This window comes from Acomys russatus, chromosome 7, assembly GCF_903995435.1.
Source record: "Acomys russatus chromosome 7, mAcoRus1.1, whole genome shotgun sequence".
Taxonomy (NCBI): domain Eukaryota; kingdom Metazoa; phylum Chordata; class Mammalia; order Rodentia; family Muridae; genus Acomys; species Acomys russatus.
This window is the reverse complement of record NC_067143.1, coordinates 52,013,610-52,029,070: the sequence shown is the minus strand read 5'-3', so window position 1 is coordinate 52,029,070 and position 15,461 is coordinate 52,013,610. Positions and strand designations below refer to the sequence as shown.

The 15,461-nt window shown below is 48.1% G+C and overlaps 1 protein-coding gene across 1 annotated transcript in view; it reads left to right on the top strand.

Moving 5' to 3' along the window:
- The window catches only part of Pold3 (DNA polymerase delta 3, accessory subunit), a 39,664-nt gene extending 36,694 nt beyond the window's left edge, over nucleotides 1–2,970 (top strand). The window contains exon 12 of the mRNA XM_051149010.1: nucleotides 1,433–2,970. Within this exon, the coding sequence (XP_051004967.1) occupies nucleotides 1,433–1,635 (203 nt within the window). The 3' untranslated portion in view covers nucleotides 1,636–2,970. The remainder of the gene's footprint in view (nucleotides 1–1,432) is intronic.
- Nucleotides 2,971–15,461: the final 12,491 nt, after the last annotated feature.

The window sequence follows — 15,461 nt, the reverse complement described above, 5'->3', positions numbered from 1 at the left end:
CCACCCAGATCAGCAGTGTTTGTGTCATATGGGAATGTGTTTAAAAACAAGGTCTCGGGTCCCACCACAGACCTGCTTCTGAGCATGGAGCATGGAGCTAGGGCTCAGCACTGCTCCCACCAGCTCCCCAGGTGATCAGTGCTTGTTCATATTGGGACAGCCCAGGCTTTAGGACACAGATGTTGAATCCACATGCTTGTGCCTCTGAAACAGTTTAACTAGTATATTTTAATTAGAAAATATTATCAGTGAATAAGTATGAAACCATCTCTGTTCTTTGACTTGAATGCTTTGAGCACTTTTGTGCATATGAGGTTACTTTTTCAGTGACCGAGATGTTTCCCCTTACTGCCTCTCTATCAGTTGCTGCATCCACAAAGGCTGAGGAAGACTCTGGGTGCTTCTACTTTAGTTCTCCTCACAGAGAGGGAGCACTGAGTATGGCCTTAGCTGGTGCATGTGACACATGGTGTAGATCTGTGAGAACATGATTGGAGCCACCACTTCTGCCTGCACATACTGGGACTGCTTGTGGCATAGTTCTCTTCCAGGTGTCCTTTGGGACGAGTTCAGGGGACTGTAGTTTTTTTATGTGTACACTACATGAATGTATGTGCATCACTTGTGTGCCTGGTGCCCAAGGAGATCAGAAGAGGGCATTGGACCCTCTGGAGTTGGCGTTACAGGCAGGTGTGAGCTGCCGTGTGTGACTGGGAACTGAATTCAGGTCCTCTGCAAGAGCAGCCAGTGCTCTCAGCCACTGAGCCATCTCTCTAGCACAGGAAAAGCCTTTAGCTGCTAGGGAGTAAGAAAACAGGTAACTTTGCTTCTTATTTTATCATTGTCTGTCCTTAGAACTTTCAATTGGATCATCTAGAATGGTCTATTTGGGCAGTTTTCATCATGATGTAGGCTGCAGTAAATCTGGAGTTCATCAGCAGTCTTTAACACCGAGCAGTTGAGTAGCACACTGTGGCTTTAGACAGGGGTGGATGAGGGTGGGGGACTGTGGTTGACACCAGGATGGAGAGAGCTAGTAGTGTCCATGGCAGGAGAGTGGCTAGGCAGAAGTGGAAATGTGCAAGTGTGCAGGTCATGGAAACAGGACTCGGGAAGCCAGTCGGAGCATGGAGTTAGGAGTAGGGGTTTGCAATACAGACAGTTCGTATGTAGAGCTCAGGAAGTCAGCAGTGTAGACATGGACCCAAGTGGCGTATGTGAGCAATGAGATGATAAAGGCCCCTCTGATACATGGGGCTCAGCTGTGAAGGAGTGGGGGTTTTCAGCCCCGCCTAGAGGCTCTGGGACTGCAGGCCATTTCCTGGCTGAGGCTAGATGTGGTCTCCGGGAGAAGACTCAGGACCTGATGAGCAGAACAACTTAGCCTTTGGTGAATGACTCAAGCCACTCATGTCCTTTTTTCCTACCCCAGTGACTGAAAAAGTCTACGAGAGTGAATCCTGCTCAGACAGTGAAGAGGAGCTTAAGGTGAAGCCCGCCCCAGCACACAGACACCCTGCTGCCACTGTGAAAAAGGAGCCCAGAGAAGACCGGAAGGGCCTCAAGAAAGGGGCCGCTGCTCTGGGCAAAGCCAACAGACAAGTGTCCATCACTGGCTTCTTCCAGAAGAAGTAAATGCTGCCTCTGGAAGGACTTGGTGTGGTCAAGGGAGAAGACCAAGAAGTATAGACTGTCGCTTACTGTGTAAGTTTGCCTGGCTCGTGCTGCACCTGTGTCAAGATGCTGCTCTGCCGTTATGGGACACCATTTCTGTTTTTTTCAACCAAAAGGAAGTCACCTGGAAGCAGGAGGCAAAAGAATATCTTAAAGCTGTTACATTGTGATGAGTTTATAAAGCACAATCTTTAATCTGCCTAGGAGAATTCATTCAAGAATTACCTGGGCCCCGCTCACCCCATGCCATGTTCCTCATCTGGTCCTCCGGATGCTGTGAACTTGTGACAATGTTTTTATTTTATGAACTCTACTGGATGTGTTCGCCACTTCTCTACTTTCCTCTCCCTACTGCCACACTTCTGTCCCCTGGCCCCACAAATCTCTTTTCTGTAAATCTTATAAACCATGGTCAGACAAAAAGCTAAAACTAAAATCTTCCTCTAACCCCCTGTCTCCATTGAATGATAAGTGACACTCAGCTCCAGGCCAGGCCAGTGCCTGTTGTCCGTTCTTTCATGGCAGCTCTCTAGGACCGTACTCATACCCAGTGGTTAGGGCAGAGCACAGACAGAAGTTTACCAGTGTACCCAACTTTACCAGAAGTGACGTAGAGTCTCATGGTGGGCACTGACAGCAGTCCTGTTGCCAACACAGGGTATCAATGTACTTATGTTTGTGTTTTTTTTCTCCCAAATATTCCATACTTAATACCTAGAAAGTAGGACCATATAGTGAGATGAAAGGGTAAAAAGAGAAATGCTTGCTGCACACCAGATAGAATTTCTCCCTCTTAAGGAAATACAGAGTCCAGAGATGACAGTTTTTCATTCTGGGAGGGTATGGAGAACTTCAGGCACACATTTCTACACAGAGGCTGCTCCTCTGTATTCTCGAGTCCTTCATTTGCCAGCAGGATAGGCTCCCCAGGAAGAGTTAGGGGGCTGACTGGGCATAGATCTAGACAATACTTAGAACAAATGCTTTTATACTTTGGTTGGTTCTGATAATAACTTTCAAGAACCCTCCGTTGTGGCTGGACAGAAGGTGAGACCGCCCAGGCTGTATGGCAGTGGCTTTGCACACTGCACTGTAGGGAAGGGAACACAGAGGACTGATTCATCTGTGGAAGGTGAGGGGTGTCTGACGCGACCCTTCCACTGAGGCCTGGCTTGTATCCTGCTGCTGACGGTTAGAGCTGGGACTGACATTGGCATTTACGCAGCAGGCAAGCAGGGCTTGCTTGGGGCCAGCAGCTTGGGAAGGGAGGCCTGGCCTTGCGTCGAGGACTTGAGGGCAGAGGCTCTGCACAGCAGGCTGTGTAAAGGCTGGCATACTCCAGAGCCCACCCCTCCTTTTTTTTCAACTGGAAAAGAGTGGAATGCCTGGACTTAAGCTTGACAAGAAACCTCTGGAGAAGAATCCCTTATTTTAAGTGGTTATTTTTGTCATTGCCTCTAGTCATTTTTCTAAATGGGAATGGAAAAGTACAAGGCAACAATCCAGTCTTTTAAAAAATCTGATTATGGTGGGATTTCTAATAAAACCAAATTTGAATTGGAGCTCTGGTGCCGGAGTTGCCAGTCTTGGATCACCGTACCCAGCATGCCACCTGAGCTCTGAGCTGCCTGCAAAGCTGAGCAAGCACAGAGTGCTGGCTTTCTGTCCGTGCTGTATATACAGTACTCGGTCAGGTCACCCACGAGTTAACTAAATCTGAGAAGCTGTGTCTGATGGGTCTGTTATTTGACAGCCTGGCGGCAGGGTGTGCAGTTATCTAAATGCTGGCCAGGACCAGGCTGGGTTCCAGTTTATGTTATTAAAAGTGCATACCCATAGTCTGAAGTGGACGTGCTATTTGCTGTCTTCATCATCTTTTCAGTCCTGTGGGAAATATTAGTTTTAGCCAACCTTATTTTTCAGTTCATTAGGAAGAAAATCTCATCCTGATCTTGCATTCTGTATTGGTTTGGCTTCATCCCTTGCTGGCTGGGTGATGTTGGGCAAATTTCTGTCTCGGGTTCCTTCACAAAGTTGAGCTAAAATGAGCCACTCTGTGTGCCAAGCCGACCTGATATCTGTAGCTTGTACCTTGTGGTCCATGGTGGCAGGCACTGGGTGCTGCTTCTCTCCTGACGGTGGATGCAGGCAGCTACCAGCACGTGACCCAAATGCTGTCCTCTTAGAGGCCTCCTGGCAGTGTATCTGACCTACAAGGGAAGATGGTTATCCTGTTTTATGACAGATTTTAAAGAGTAAAAAAAAAAATCTTTTTTGTTGTTGAAAGAAAGGTTTATAGATGGCAGTATTTACTATTCTTTAAAACATCTATTGTGTCTAACATGTGCCAGGTCTCTGACCAGAACACAAGAGGATACGATAGAAATTGTAGAATTTGTTTCTTGTCTTCAGGATCCAGTGGACATGAGACTGTAAAATGGAATTGCAGCGCTGTGAGTGCAGTGATAGAGGAATCAGGGTCTCCCAGTGCTCTCAAGAAGGTGGGTGGGTCTCAGAGTAAGCTTCTGGAGAGAGACCCACACAGTTCCTTGAAGACAGTGTTATTAGTGTTTGCCAAGAAAGGAGCAAGGGAAGAACTTCCCAGGCAGAGGAGCATGGCTGTGAGTGTGAGGTAGAGTAGACTGTAGAATCAGAATTTGTTTCTTATGTATATGAGTGTTTTGCCTATGTTTGTATGTGCATCATGTGTGTTCCTGTTACCTGTAAGAGGCCAGAAGAAGGCATTCCTGAGCCATCATGTGGGTGCTGGAAGTAAAACCCAAGTTGTCTGCAAGAGCAGCAAGTGCTCTTAAAACAGGGAAATCCATTGAGCTGTGAAACAGGGGTACTGCTGAGTGGTTTGGATTTTGCCTGTAGATAATGGGGACCAACTGAAAAATGTTGAGAAGGTTTTTTTTTTTTTTAGTTTCCATTAAATGTCAGGTCTCTGTGATGAGTGACAGCTGGCATGTCCTGTGCTCCTATATGCTGTGAGAGTACATGTATCTGTAAGTGCACATTGTGTCTGAGGTCTAGCAGTGGGAAAGTGCTAATGAGATTTAAGAAACTGTCATAGCTAAACCTGCTTTATTCTGGCAACTGGTATAAACAATCGCATTGTTGCCCTCCAGACTCCCCAGCTTGCATTTCTGTAGCAGAATCGGTTTTTAAGAGGTGAGCTCAAAAGCTGATAGTCCTTTGACACCCTCATTGACAGGGGTCTCTACTCAGCTTCTAAAACACAGGGAGTGGGATGGGGCAGGACAGGTTCTTTCTTAGCTTTGCACCTTTAAGAAGATGGAGCTTGTTATACAGGGAGCAGAAAAGAAGAGCCTTATAAGGAAACGAATCATTTCTTGAGGACAGGGTAGAACAAGCGCCTAATAATGGATCTGCCAGAAGCGCACTCAGTGTCAGACTCGTTTTAGTAAACTTGTCTCCCCTTTCACTGGTTCCGGGATCTCAGATGCTGTATAATGCAGCTTTTACCACCATGAAACCTTCAGGGGCTGCCTCATTTTGTGAGAAGGCAACGTTGCTCTCTGAGTTATTACCCTGGCGGCTCTGTAAATTAGCCCATGCTGTCACCATGCCCTCTCTGAAGGGCACATTGTACCCAAATAACATTTAGGATTGGCTCTCACCACTCCCTACTGCACGATGACACTTCTCCCCTCTTGTGTCTCTGTCGTGTGTGTGTGTGTGTGTGTGTGTGTGTGTGTGTGTGTGTGTGTGTGTGTGTGTGTGTTTTAAGTGTGGGCCACCCACAGATGACCACCCAGGCTCCTCAGCGAGAGGCTTGGTAAGGCTTCTGGTCTAATTTTCCATTGGATCAGAACCCACCGTAACTCCAGAATTGCCCTTCCATTTCAAGCCTAAGCTGCCACCCTCCCCTCCTCCTCTATTTTTTCTCCCTCACTCTTGCCAGGCTCCTCATTCCTGGAGGCCTCCCCTTGGCTCTCGCCACCTTCTTTTTTAAGGCTCAGAGTTCTCTGTGGCTAGCTCTTCTTCAGCTTTCCCTTTGGTCTCTCGGGCTTTCTCAAGGTCCTTCTCCCGGGCGGCTTGTCTTTCTCCTGGACTGCTCTTGAAGGATGGAAGAACCACCTTGTCTTTGAAACGCAAAGCCCCAAGCAGTTGAGCGATAGTCACCTTGGTCCCAGACAAGGGACTCTGGCTAGCATTGTAAGAACCCAGTCCCATACACACTAACTAGTTCAGAACAAGAGCAGTGGGTAGATGAGTGGTAGGACAGGAACTGCGCTGAGCAGAGAACCTGAGTGGGCACAGTGGGCAAAGTTTCTAGTCTGCAAAGAGCATCAAAAAGTAGAGGAGACTGCTGGGGCAGCGTTCCCAGGTGCGTGGGTTCTCTCCACTGTCGGAGCTTCATTTAGCATCTATATAAATACTGTGGCCCGTGTAAGGAAAGCACGAATAGAGGAGCTTTAACATAGTTCCCGTCCACACTGAGAGCGGAGAGTTACAGACAAATTTCAAGCAAGTGGGCAGGGTTATTTTGAGGCAGTTGGCACAGTGGTTCTCTGTAGGTTCGACTTGATTTATATAGAGTCCCAACAGTGTGAGCCCACTTGAAGCAGCGGGGCCTCTGTTCAGCATTGACTGTGGATCGGGTTCTGCCCTCTGGCCTGCGCTTTGCTTATACTGCACAGCTGCCTGCCTTGCGGCAAACCATTAATGAGCTAATATGTAGGCAGCACCTTATAGTTTGACACATGAAACTACACATGAGAAAAGAGCTCATTTTTGAGGACCTACTATGTGCCAAGCATTGTAAATATTAATAACTCTTGCTCCTAACAGCCCTGGGGTGAGTACTTTTTGAGAGACTATCTCCTGTATCCCAAGCTGGACTCAGAGTCACTGTGTAGCCAGTGATGACCTTGAACTCCTGGTCTTCTCCATCTCCTGAGTGATGGGACTCTAGGCATAAGCCATCATGGCCAGGTTTGTGTGGTACTGGGATGGAACCCAGGGCTTTGTACATACTAGGCAAGCGCTCTGCTGAACTATGTCTCTAGTACACAGGCACTTTTATTCCCATTTTACATGAGGAAACTGAGGCACACAGAAATAGGAAGTAGTGGAGGCAAGATACATACATCATTGGACTCATTGCCTAGTCTTAACCCTCATGCAGGATCACGTGTTGACTGATGCTCATTTTGTGTGTGTGTGTGTGTGTGTGTGTGTGTGTGTGTGTGTATGGATGTTTTGCTTGCATGTATATCTGTGCACTGTGTGTGTACCTAGTGTCAATAGAGGTAAGAAGAGGGCATCAGATCCTCTGGAGTTGGAATTACAAGTGGTTGTGAGCTACCACGTAGGTACAGGGAAACAAACCTGGTCCTCTGCAAGAGCAGCCAGTGCCCTTAACTCTGAGCCATCTTGCCAGCACAACTGAAGTTGCTCATTTGTATAAGTGAAAGGACATGGACTTGTTCAGATCCCATATACTCCAATTTGAAGCCTGCCTCAGTATTTCTCAGCCTCCCCGCCAAGTGCTCTTGAATCTATAAACAGCCAATTATGTTTCAGAAACCATACTTACTAACTTACAAAGTTAAATAAGCAGACTAATAAATGTTAAGGGGAATTTAGAAGTTTAGACAAAAAATAAAAATTTCCAATTGTCTTAGCTCACCAGAAACCCTGTAAATTAAGCTCTATCCATCTATTTGGTGTCAGTTGAAGTCAAGAATACTATTTGCCTTTAAAAGTTCATCTAATTCTTGTCCTTGATTTTGATACAACCTTTGTAAGAATAACAAAAAAATTGAGTTTTTGCCCTAAGTCGGCTGTGCTATGGGTTCACAGGTAGAAAGTGGCCCAGGGACAGTTTTTGCCCATGCTTGCAAATAGGTGAGACCAGAGTGATAGTCTCCATTTAAAGGATGGGAGCCTTGGGGCTGGGGCTTGATGGAGAAAGCACTCGTCATGCAAGTGTGAGGACCATTCCAATTCCCAACTCCCAAGTAAAAGCCAGGTGGGCATATTGGCCTGTTTTAATCCCAGCACTCAGAAGGTAGAAACAGGATTCCCCGGGGCAGGCTGGCCAGCTGGACTAGCCTAGAGACCCACCTTAGTAAAGAAAGAAGATGGTGGAAGATTACATTGACATCAACCTCGGGCTTCCACACACGTGAGCACCTGCGTGGCCACACACATGCAAAAGGACAAAACCCTTGACTTACTAGGTACTTTCTTCAGCTTAAAGAGTATACAAAGATGGTACAGAAACATGTCTGTCTGGAGTGGGATGCTCAGAAGGCAAGTAAGCTATTAGAGCAGAAAGCCTGTTTGTAATGTTTCCCCGTACCCCTTGGTAGAGTCTGCTCTCGCCCTTCTGTTACCTAACAGGAGGCAGAGAGATGGGATACCAGTCAGTCAAAAGGTTAAAATGCAGAGTGACCCAGGAAGACACCTGGATTCTTAGGGTCTCCACATGTGTGCTCTCGTATGTTTATTTGCACACACCGAGTTTAAAGCAATTGCAAATAAGTAGAAACATTTATTTTTAATAATTTCAAGTGAACAGCTAGAAAAGGCAGACTCTTTGCATGTCTGTGCTTAGCAAACCTGTGTGGAGGCCAACTCCACATAAGAAACAAAACAAATGACCCCTTTAAAGTTGGTGCTCGTGGATGAGAGATGGTGGTTTAGGACCTGGAGCCTTGTGGCCATAACCCCCTGGATCTTACCTCCCTACCTCCAGACTGTTAGTGGGCTGGCTGATATTCTGACTGGCCTAGAAGAAGGGCCAAAGGTGGGCCCTGGGCTTTCTAACTTGAAGCCTGAACTCTTTCTAACACGTCTGCCTGAGGTATAAAGGAGAGACACAGGAGGCAGCATTGAAGTTGACGTCATAAAGAGACTGGAGCTTGCCGGGTGGGGAAGGGCAGTGTGAGGAGCAGGAGAGAATGCAGTCAGTGCTTCAAGTTACGAGGAGCTTCTATGGAGGCAGGACAGTGGGTCATCATGCCAGATACTCAGGGTCTTTGCTAAATAGTTTAGACTTGGCACTATGCAAAGAATTTTAATGTGCCAGATTTGTCCATTAGAAAAATCATCTCTGATGGCCCAAAGAGAGCTGTGAGCTACAGATGCAAAGCAAGAGCCAGACTGCAACTGCATCTGGAGAGGGCAAGCAGAGGAAAAGAATTCAAAGTTGGATTCTATTCCGTTTTAAACAGATGACTCCCTTGATCCCTCTGGAGACTCGGGACAGGAGAACATCAGGAGTGACTTCAGTGTGCAGCGATGAGCCTTTGTTGGGTCACCTCCTGCCTGGAAATCCCTTGGCTCTTGCCTGAGCCATGGTCGTGGTTAGAGCATGGAGATGGGATTGGTTCCACAGTTCCTCTCAGCGCTGGTGGAGGCCCTTCTCTGACGCACATGCATACGCTCTGAGTTAGACCCGGAATGACAGCAGCTCTCTGCATCCCTTAGGGCCAAAGCAACCCATACTCAGACTGGCCGGCTAAGCCCAGCCCCGGGCATGTTTGCCATATACCTGCTGGGTGGCCAGGTGCTTCTGTGCACTTGATAGCAGTTTTATGGAGTGTGGTCGGCCCAGTTTCATGAAGAGGCTTCCCAGCTTGGGTGTGGCGGGGCTGGGAGCTGAGGGGCTGCCTGAGTGTCCTCTTGCCACTCTTGCTTGGTGTCAGTTCTCAGTGATGGGAAGGACAGAAAGAAGTTCTGCATGTCAGGGTTGGGTACTGGGGCAGGCCATGCTCCGAAGTCACCGGAGGTGGGACGTGCCGTGACAGAATGCTTCTCAAGCAGTAAGGGCTGTCTTTGCCACGAACCTCAAAGTTCACTCCTAAAGCGTGGGAACTGTGCAGCTCCCACATTCTCGCTTGGCACGTAGCCAAGTTCATAGTATGAGTTATGTGCATTCCCAGCCCCCACACTTGAGAAGCAGCAAGCACTGCATATAGAGATGGATACTTTATGGTTTGGTTTTTTTTTTTTTTTTTAATCAATAAAATATGTGGTCCCCAGAGTTGCACTGAATGGAGGAGCTCGGTGCCCATTTACCATCAATGCGATGGGTCTCCTGTGTCCCAGACTACTAAGTAGTCAAGGTGACCTTGAACTTAGAACCTCCTGCCTCTACCTCCCAAGTGCTACACATAAGACCACCACTGCCGATTTACGTGATGGTGGGGATTCCTGCATGCCACTAAGCACACTGCAGCCACATTCCTAGCCTCCATGTGACTTCAGAGACAGTTTCTGAGCCTTCAGTGCTCACCTACTTTGCTAAGCTAATAGCTTCCTGAAGGTTTCTGTGAGGCTGGAGATAATGACTGTTCCCAGTGGTCGGTCAACAAGTGCTATTATTATTTTTAGAGCAGTGCCTTGGCCATTAATCTTAACCACTGTAAGAAAAATGAGTTGTCATGCCTCATTAATTTTTTTTCCAATCCAGTTTTATTCAAGCGTCCGCTTTATGTTACAAAACAACACGTCAGCCTCAAAACTGACGTCATAAGCAAAATGAGCAGGGAGTGCTGGTGGGCCAGTGTTGGAGTGGGTGCCCTTGGGTGCGTGCCCAGTTGTTGATCCCATGGCTCCCCCTGATCCACTGGCACCCCTGCCTGCTAGATGGGCTGTGTGCCATTCTGTGTGTGCACAGAACAGTCTTGCTTCAGCCACAGTCCCACCTGGACAGTGCAGAGGGAAGCCAGCGATCTCAGTGCACATTCTGTTTCCCCAAGTACTGTCAGGCTCTGACTGACACAAACAAACAGATCCCCAGTGGTGGTGAGACCTCCCCAGGGGTGTATGGGGTGTTGGGGTGCTCAGGCAGTAGTCACGCTCACAGTTGAAGTCCATCTGTTTTCCCCGGTGGCTCCTGAGTACTGTCCCCTTGTGGTTTGCATCATCCTCCAGAACAGCCAACTGCAGCCCTCCTCAGCTGGCTGGTTCAATAGCTGTCTTATTCAAATACACTCCTCTTCTCTTTGGGCACCAGATGTGAAGTTTCAAGGCAGCAGAGGCCAGCCTGGCCAGTGCCTGGACACCTGCTTTAGCGGGCAAGCCAGTCAGCTGCTGCTTCTGATGATGTTGGCCCTTGTTCAGGACAGCATGGGGTGTAAACTCCACCAAGTGCACACACACAGGCAGCTGAGGGAGCCTCATAAATTATGGCTTTGTTTGTTTACTTCGGGCAGACAGCGGTGTAGTGAAAAGAGCCTGGCCCTCAGAAGCCAAAAGCAAGGGTTTGAGTGCTTGCTCACTGGTTATGGGATTTATTTATTTATTTATTTATTTTTTTCCTTTTGGCCTATGAAGCACTGTCTTCATAGCGCTTATCATGGGCCCAGCTGTTAGCATCTGTCGGGGTATCTGCTTCTGGGCTGACTCTACCACAGGAAGTCGGTCACTGTCTTGTCCATCATTCTATCTCTGAAGCTGGGACAGTGCTTGAGACACAGCAGGTGTTTAGAAAATAACACATGAATGGACAAGTGAGTGAACGGGCTCCAAGGCGGCTGCCTTGATTTGCTGCCTTGTGACTCTAGGAAAGTCATTTGTCTTCTTCGGGTTCACTTTTGTCAATTCTAAAGTGAAGGTTTTAGGTCTCTCTGGTACGCTAAGGTTTTCAGAGTTTATACAAAAGGAGCTGGCAGTGTGGCTCAATGGTAGAGTCCTTGCCTCGTATGCATGAAGCCCCAGGTTTGGTCTTCAGCGCCAGATAAAATGGCATATTGGCACATTCCCATAATTCCAGGGCCTGCAAGGTGGAGCTAGGAGGATCAGAAGTTCAAGGTCATCCTCAGCTACATAGCAAATTCAAGACCAGCCTGGGCTACATGATACCCTATCTCAAAAGAAAAAGAATATTCAAGAAATTGCCCCGGGTTTCTGTGCTGAGCATTCTGGTCAGCCTCAAAAACAAGGACAAAGTCAGAAACGTGACTTGCCCACATGAAATTTTGTTTTGTTAATTTTGTATTTTTTAGTTATTATAATAATTTATTTACACTACATCCTGATTGTAATCCCCTCGCTCTTATCTTCCTGTTCCCTCCCTCCCCACCTTTTCTACTCTGTTCCCCTCCCCTAGACCTCTGACAGGTGGGGTCCTCATCCCCCACCATCTGACCACAGCCTATCAGGTCTCATCCGCATAGCGTGCATCCTCTTCCTCTGTGTTCCCACAGGGCCTCTCAGCTAAGGGGCAGTGATCAAATCATGGGCACCGGAGTTCTTGTCAGAGGCAGTCCCCTGCTCTCCCCTCCCCTTCTCCATGTGGAGAAGGCGCTGTCCGTTGGCTACATCTGAACAAGGGGTCGAAGTCCTCTGCATGAGTGCGATGATGTGAGTCTGATTCCCCTTTCCATCCTCCAGGTGGTAAATCCTGGGCCTAACTGCCTTCCACTAGGACAGGATATCTCGTAAGGCCGGCAGTTTCTTCCTGAGCCCAGGGCTCCTGTTCTTCAGAAGCTACAACCGAATCCTGGAAGCGTTTTAGATCATTCTTAAAGCTGATTCTTAGACTTACGCATCAAAGGCTCCTTTAAAGAATTTTACTTATGTGTATGCATGTATGTCTGTGGACCATGTGCATGCCTGGTGCCCACAGGCCAGCGGAGGGCATCAAATCTCCTGGGACTGGAGTTATAGATGGTTATGAGCCACTGTGTGGGTGCTGGGGATCGAACCTAGGTCTTCTAGAAGAGCAGCCAGTGCTCTGCCCTTAACCTATGAGCCATCTCTCCAGCCCTCAAAGGGTAGACACTTGAAGAAACTCGAAGAAACTTGATATCTTTCCAGATTGCCTTCCCAAAGACTGTATCCATTTATGCTTTTTATAGGGATTTGAGAATGGTTTTCCTCCCTGTCTCAAATCTCAGAGGCCAAATCTAACACAAGTGCAGGGTGGGACCCAGCTCCTAACCAAACTGGTTTTGTTCATTTGGCACCTTTGACCATTTTAAGTGGAGAAAGGATGAACTTTAGGGACAGTGCCCAAAGGGAGCAGGAGGTACGCGGAGGCGGAGGAGAAAGGGGGAGGTCTCAGGCATCTTGGGGTGGGGATGGAGAGTATGTGACAGTCCTGTATGTACCACCGCTGCCACTCAGAAAATGGTGTGCTTCCTGGAGGTTGGGATAGAATAACACGGCATAGTGATAAAAGACAGACAAACCCACAGCTTTATATCCAGATAAAATGGACTTCAGAAATTAAGGCAGGGGCTGGAGAAATGGCCCAGCAGTTGAAAGTACATACAGTTCTTGTAGAGGAGCCAAGTTTGGTTCTCAGCGCCCAAGTCAGGAGGCTCACTCACTACCATCTGTAATTCCAGCTCCGTGGGCTCTGATGCCCCTTCTGGCTTTCACGAGCACCTGCACTTCTGTGTACACGAACACAAAATTAACAAACGAAAGCTGAGAAGACTTGTCACCCCTGAGCTGTGCTTAGGAAATGCTAAAGGAAGTTCTGCATGCTGGAGGTGGGGACCTGTGACCTTCCCTGCTCCGGGGGATCGGAGATCTTGGCTGATATATCTACGAGGGCAAATGGGAGCAGGGGTGACTGACTTGGGGTTCAGACGCCCCGAGACACTCCAGGATCAGCTTCGGGGAGGCAGTTCAGTTTTATTTCGGGTGAATGAGGGTTTTACAGAACTTTGGGGGAGAGAGGGGGGAGGAGCGATAACCAGGACGGGCAAAGGTCATTGGCTGAAGGGCTAAGGTACTAAGATGTTTATTTGGCATGGAGGCATTCCAGGAATCCCAGGTGTTTGCTGAATGGGTTCCTATTGGGAGACAGAGAGAGGGACCTGTAATCTCCCAAAGAGCTTTGTGACTTTCCTCTGGTAGATGGTGTGGAGGTCTGGGATCCCCTCAGGCAGAGAAGAAGCAGCCTCGATGACAAAGGGACTCCTCCATTTTATGCCGAGCTCAAGGCTTTCTGGTCACGGGAAACTGCGACCTTAGAAGCAGGGTATCCTGACAGTTTTACATGTATGAATGAATGAAGATTCTGGAAATATCCCATATGTCCAAATGTCCCCAATAAGGATGGTTTCCTGTCTTATTCACTTCTTCCGAAGATAATTGAAATCAGCCAGACGAGGCATGGAGAAAACACTGTGATGGATGCCCAAGTGGAGCCCCAGGTTCAGTTCCAAATTACATGGATTGGTGCGCCTGGCACATGAGTGCAGTACCTGTAGAGGCCACAAGAGGGCATCAGGTCTCCTGAAGCTGGAGTTGCTGGTAGTTGTGAGCCTCTCCTTGTGGGTGCTGAAACTCAACCTCTGGTCCTTTGGAGGGCAGTATACACCCCTAACAGCCAAGCCACCCCATCCAAGCCCCCAGGGTTATTTCTTAGTAAGAAAATAAATTCGTCACGCCAGATGTGTACACACGAAGGGGAAAGCTGGCAGCTTAGAGAAGCCGTAGAGTAATGGAATCGGGACAACTGCTGAAATGGCTGGGCGAGGAGCTTGAAAACCCTTCCTCCAAAACAAAATAAACAAATAGGCCCAAATGTTAAAACTGGTAAAGGAAGGAAGGAAGAAAAGGAAGGCCCAATGGCCTACAACAAATTAAGAAGGATTTATTCGTGAGAGACTACTGTGATAAGAGCTGTGGGATTCTGTGAGGCTTTAGCCTGGGTCTCCAACGCCACCCCCACCCCCACTCCGCGCTGTGCCTGCTTCCTTCCATCCCCACCCCCAACCTCAATCACCATGGCCACCACTGTCCCTTGAGTGGCAACTCTGGAAATCTCAAAGCTTTGCTGCGGGGAGGGGCTCACTCAACTTTGAGCCGCGCTTGGAACACACACCTTGAGAGACACCAATGTCAGTGGCAAACCACACGTTGGCTACCCTGAGGCGGAGTCCTCGTTGGAATGCACTGGGGACCTGGGAGACACAGGCATTGAGGCAGCTGTAGTTGGGCCTTGATACGCCTTACACATCCTGGCAACACCGGAGGAAGTGAGGAGTGAAGTAGCTGTCTACCTGTTCTTGGTCGAACTTGAAGCAGACAGGTAGAGGAAGCATTAGGGGGGCCAACAGCAAGTGAGAGCTGGGGCAGACCTGCAAAGTGCCTGGATTTTCTTTTTCTTTTTTTCTTTCTTTCTTTCTTTTTTTTTTCCCCCCCAGACAGGGTTTCTCTTGTCCTGGCTGTCCTGGACTCGCTTTGTAGACGTGGTTGGCCTTGAACTCACAGAGATCCACCAGCCTCTGCCTCCCAAGTGCTGGGATTAAAGGTGTGCGCCACCACACCCAGCTGGATTTTCATTCATCAGTCAATTCTTAAGGTTCTGACAGAACTGCTTCAGAATGTGGAAATCTTAGTAGTGTAGGGCATTTACTGAGTGCTCTGACATCCCTGGTGGAGTACACAACCGTGAGGACACAGGTACAGTGCCTGAAAAGCAAGGTTGAAAAATAAAGACAAGATGGCTGAGGAGATGGCTTGGTGGTCAAAGGGCTTTGCAGTGCAGTGCGGTGAGAACCAGGGTTTGGATCCCTAGCGCCCAAATAAATGCCATGTAGGTGTGGCAGCCTGTAATCCCAGCACTTGGAAAAGGAGACAAGATTTCAGGTGCAACCTGGCTGGCTACACTAGTATGTAGTGAGAATTCTGGAATTTTGGTTTCTTTAAAAAAAAAAAAACATGGAAATACTATAAGAATACTTTTTCATTTTGATCCTAGGTGTAGGAATGTGGCGCTGCTTTGCAGCAGGTGACTATGATTTGCCTCGTGCTCTATCAGAGACATGGTTTTGCCAGCTGCAGAT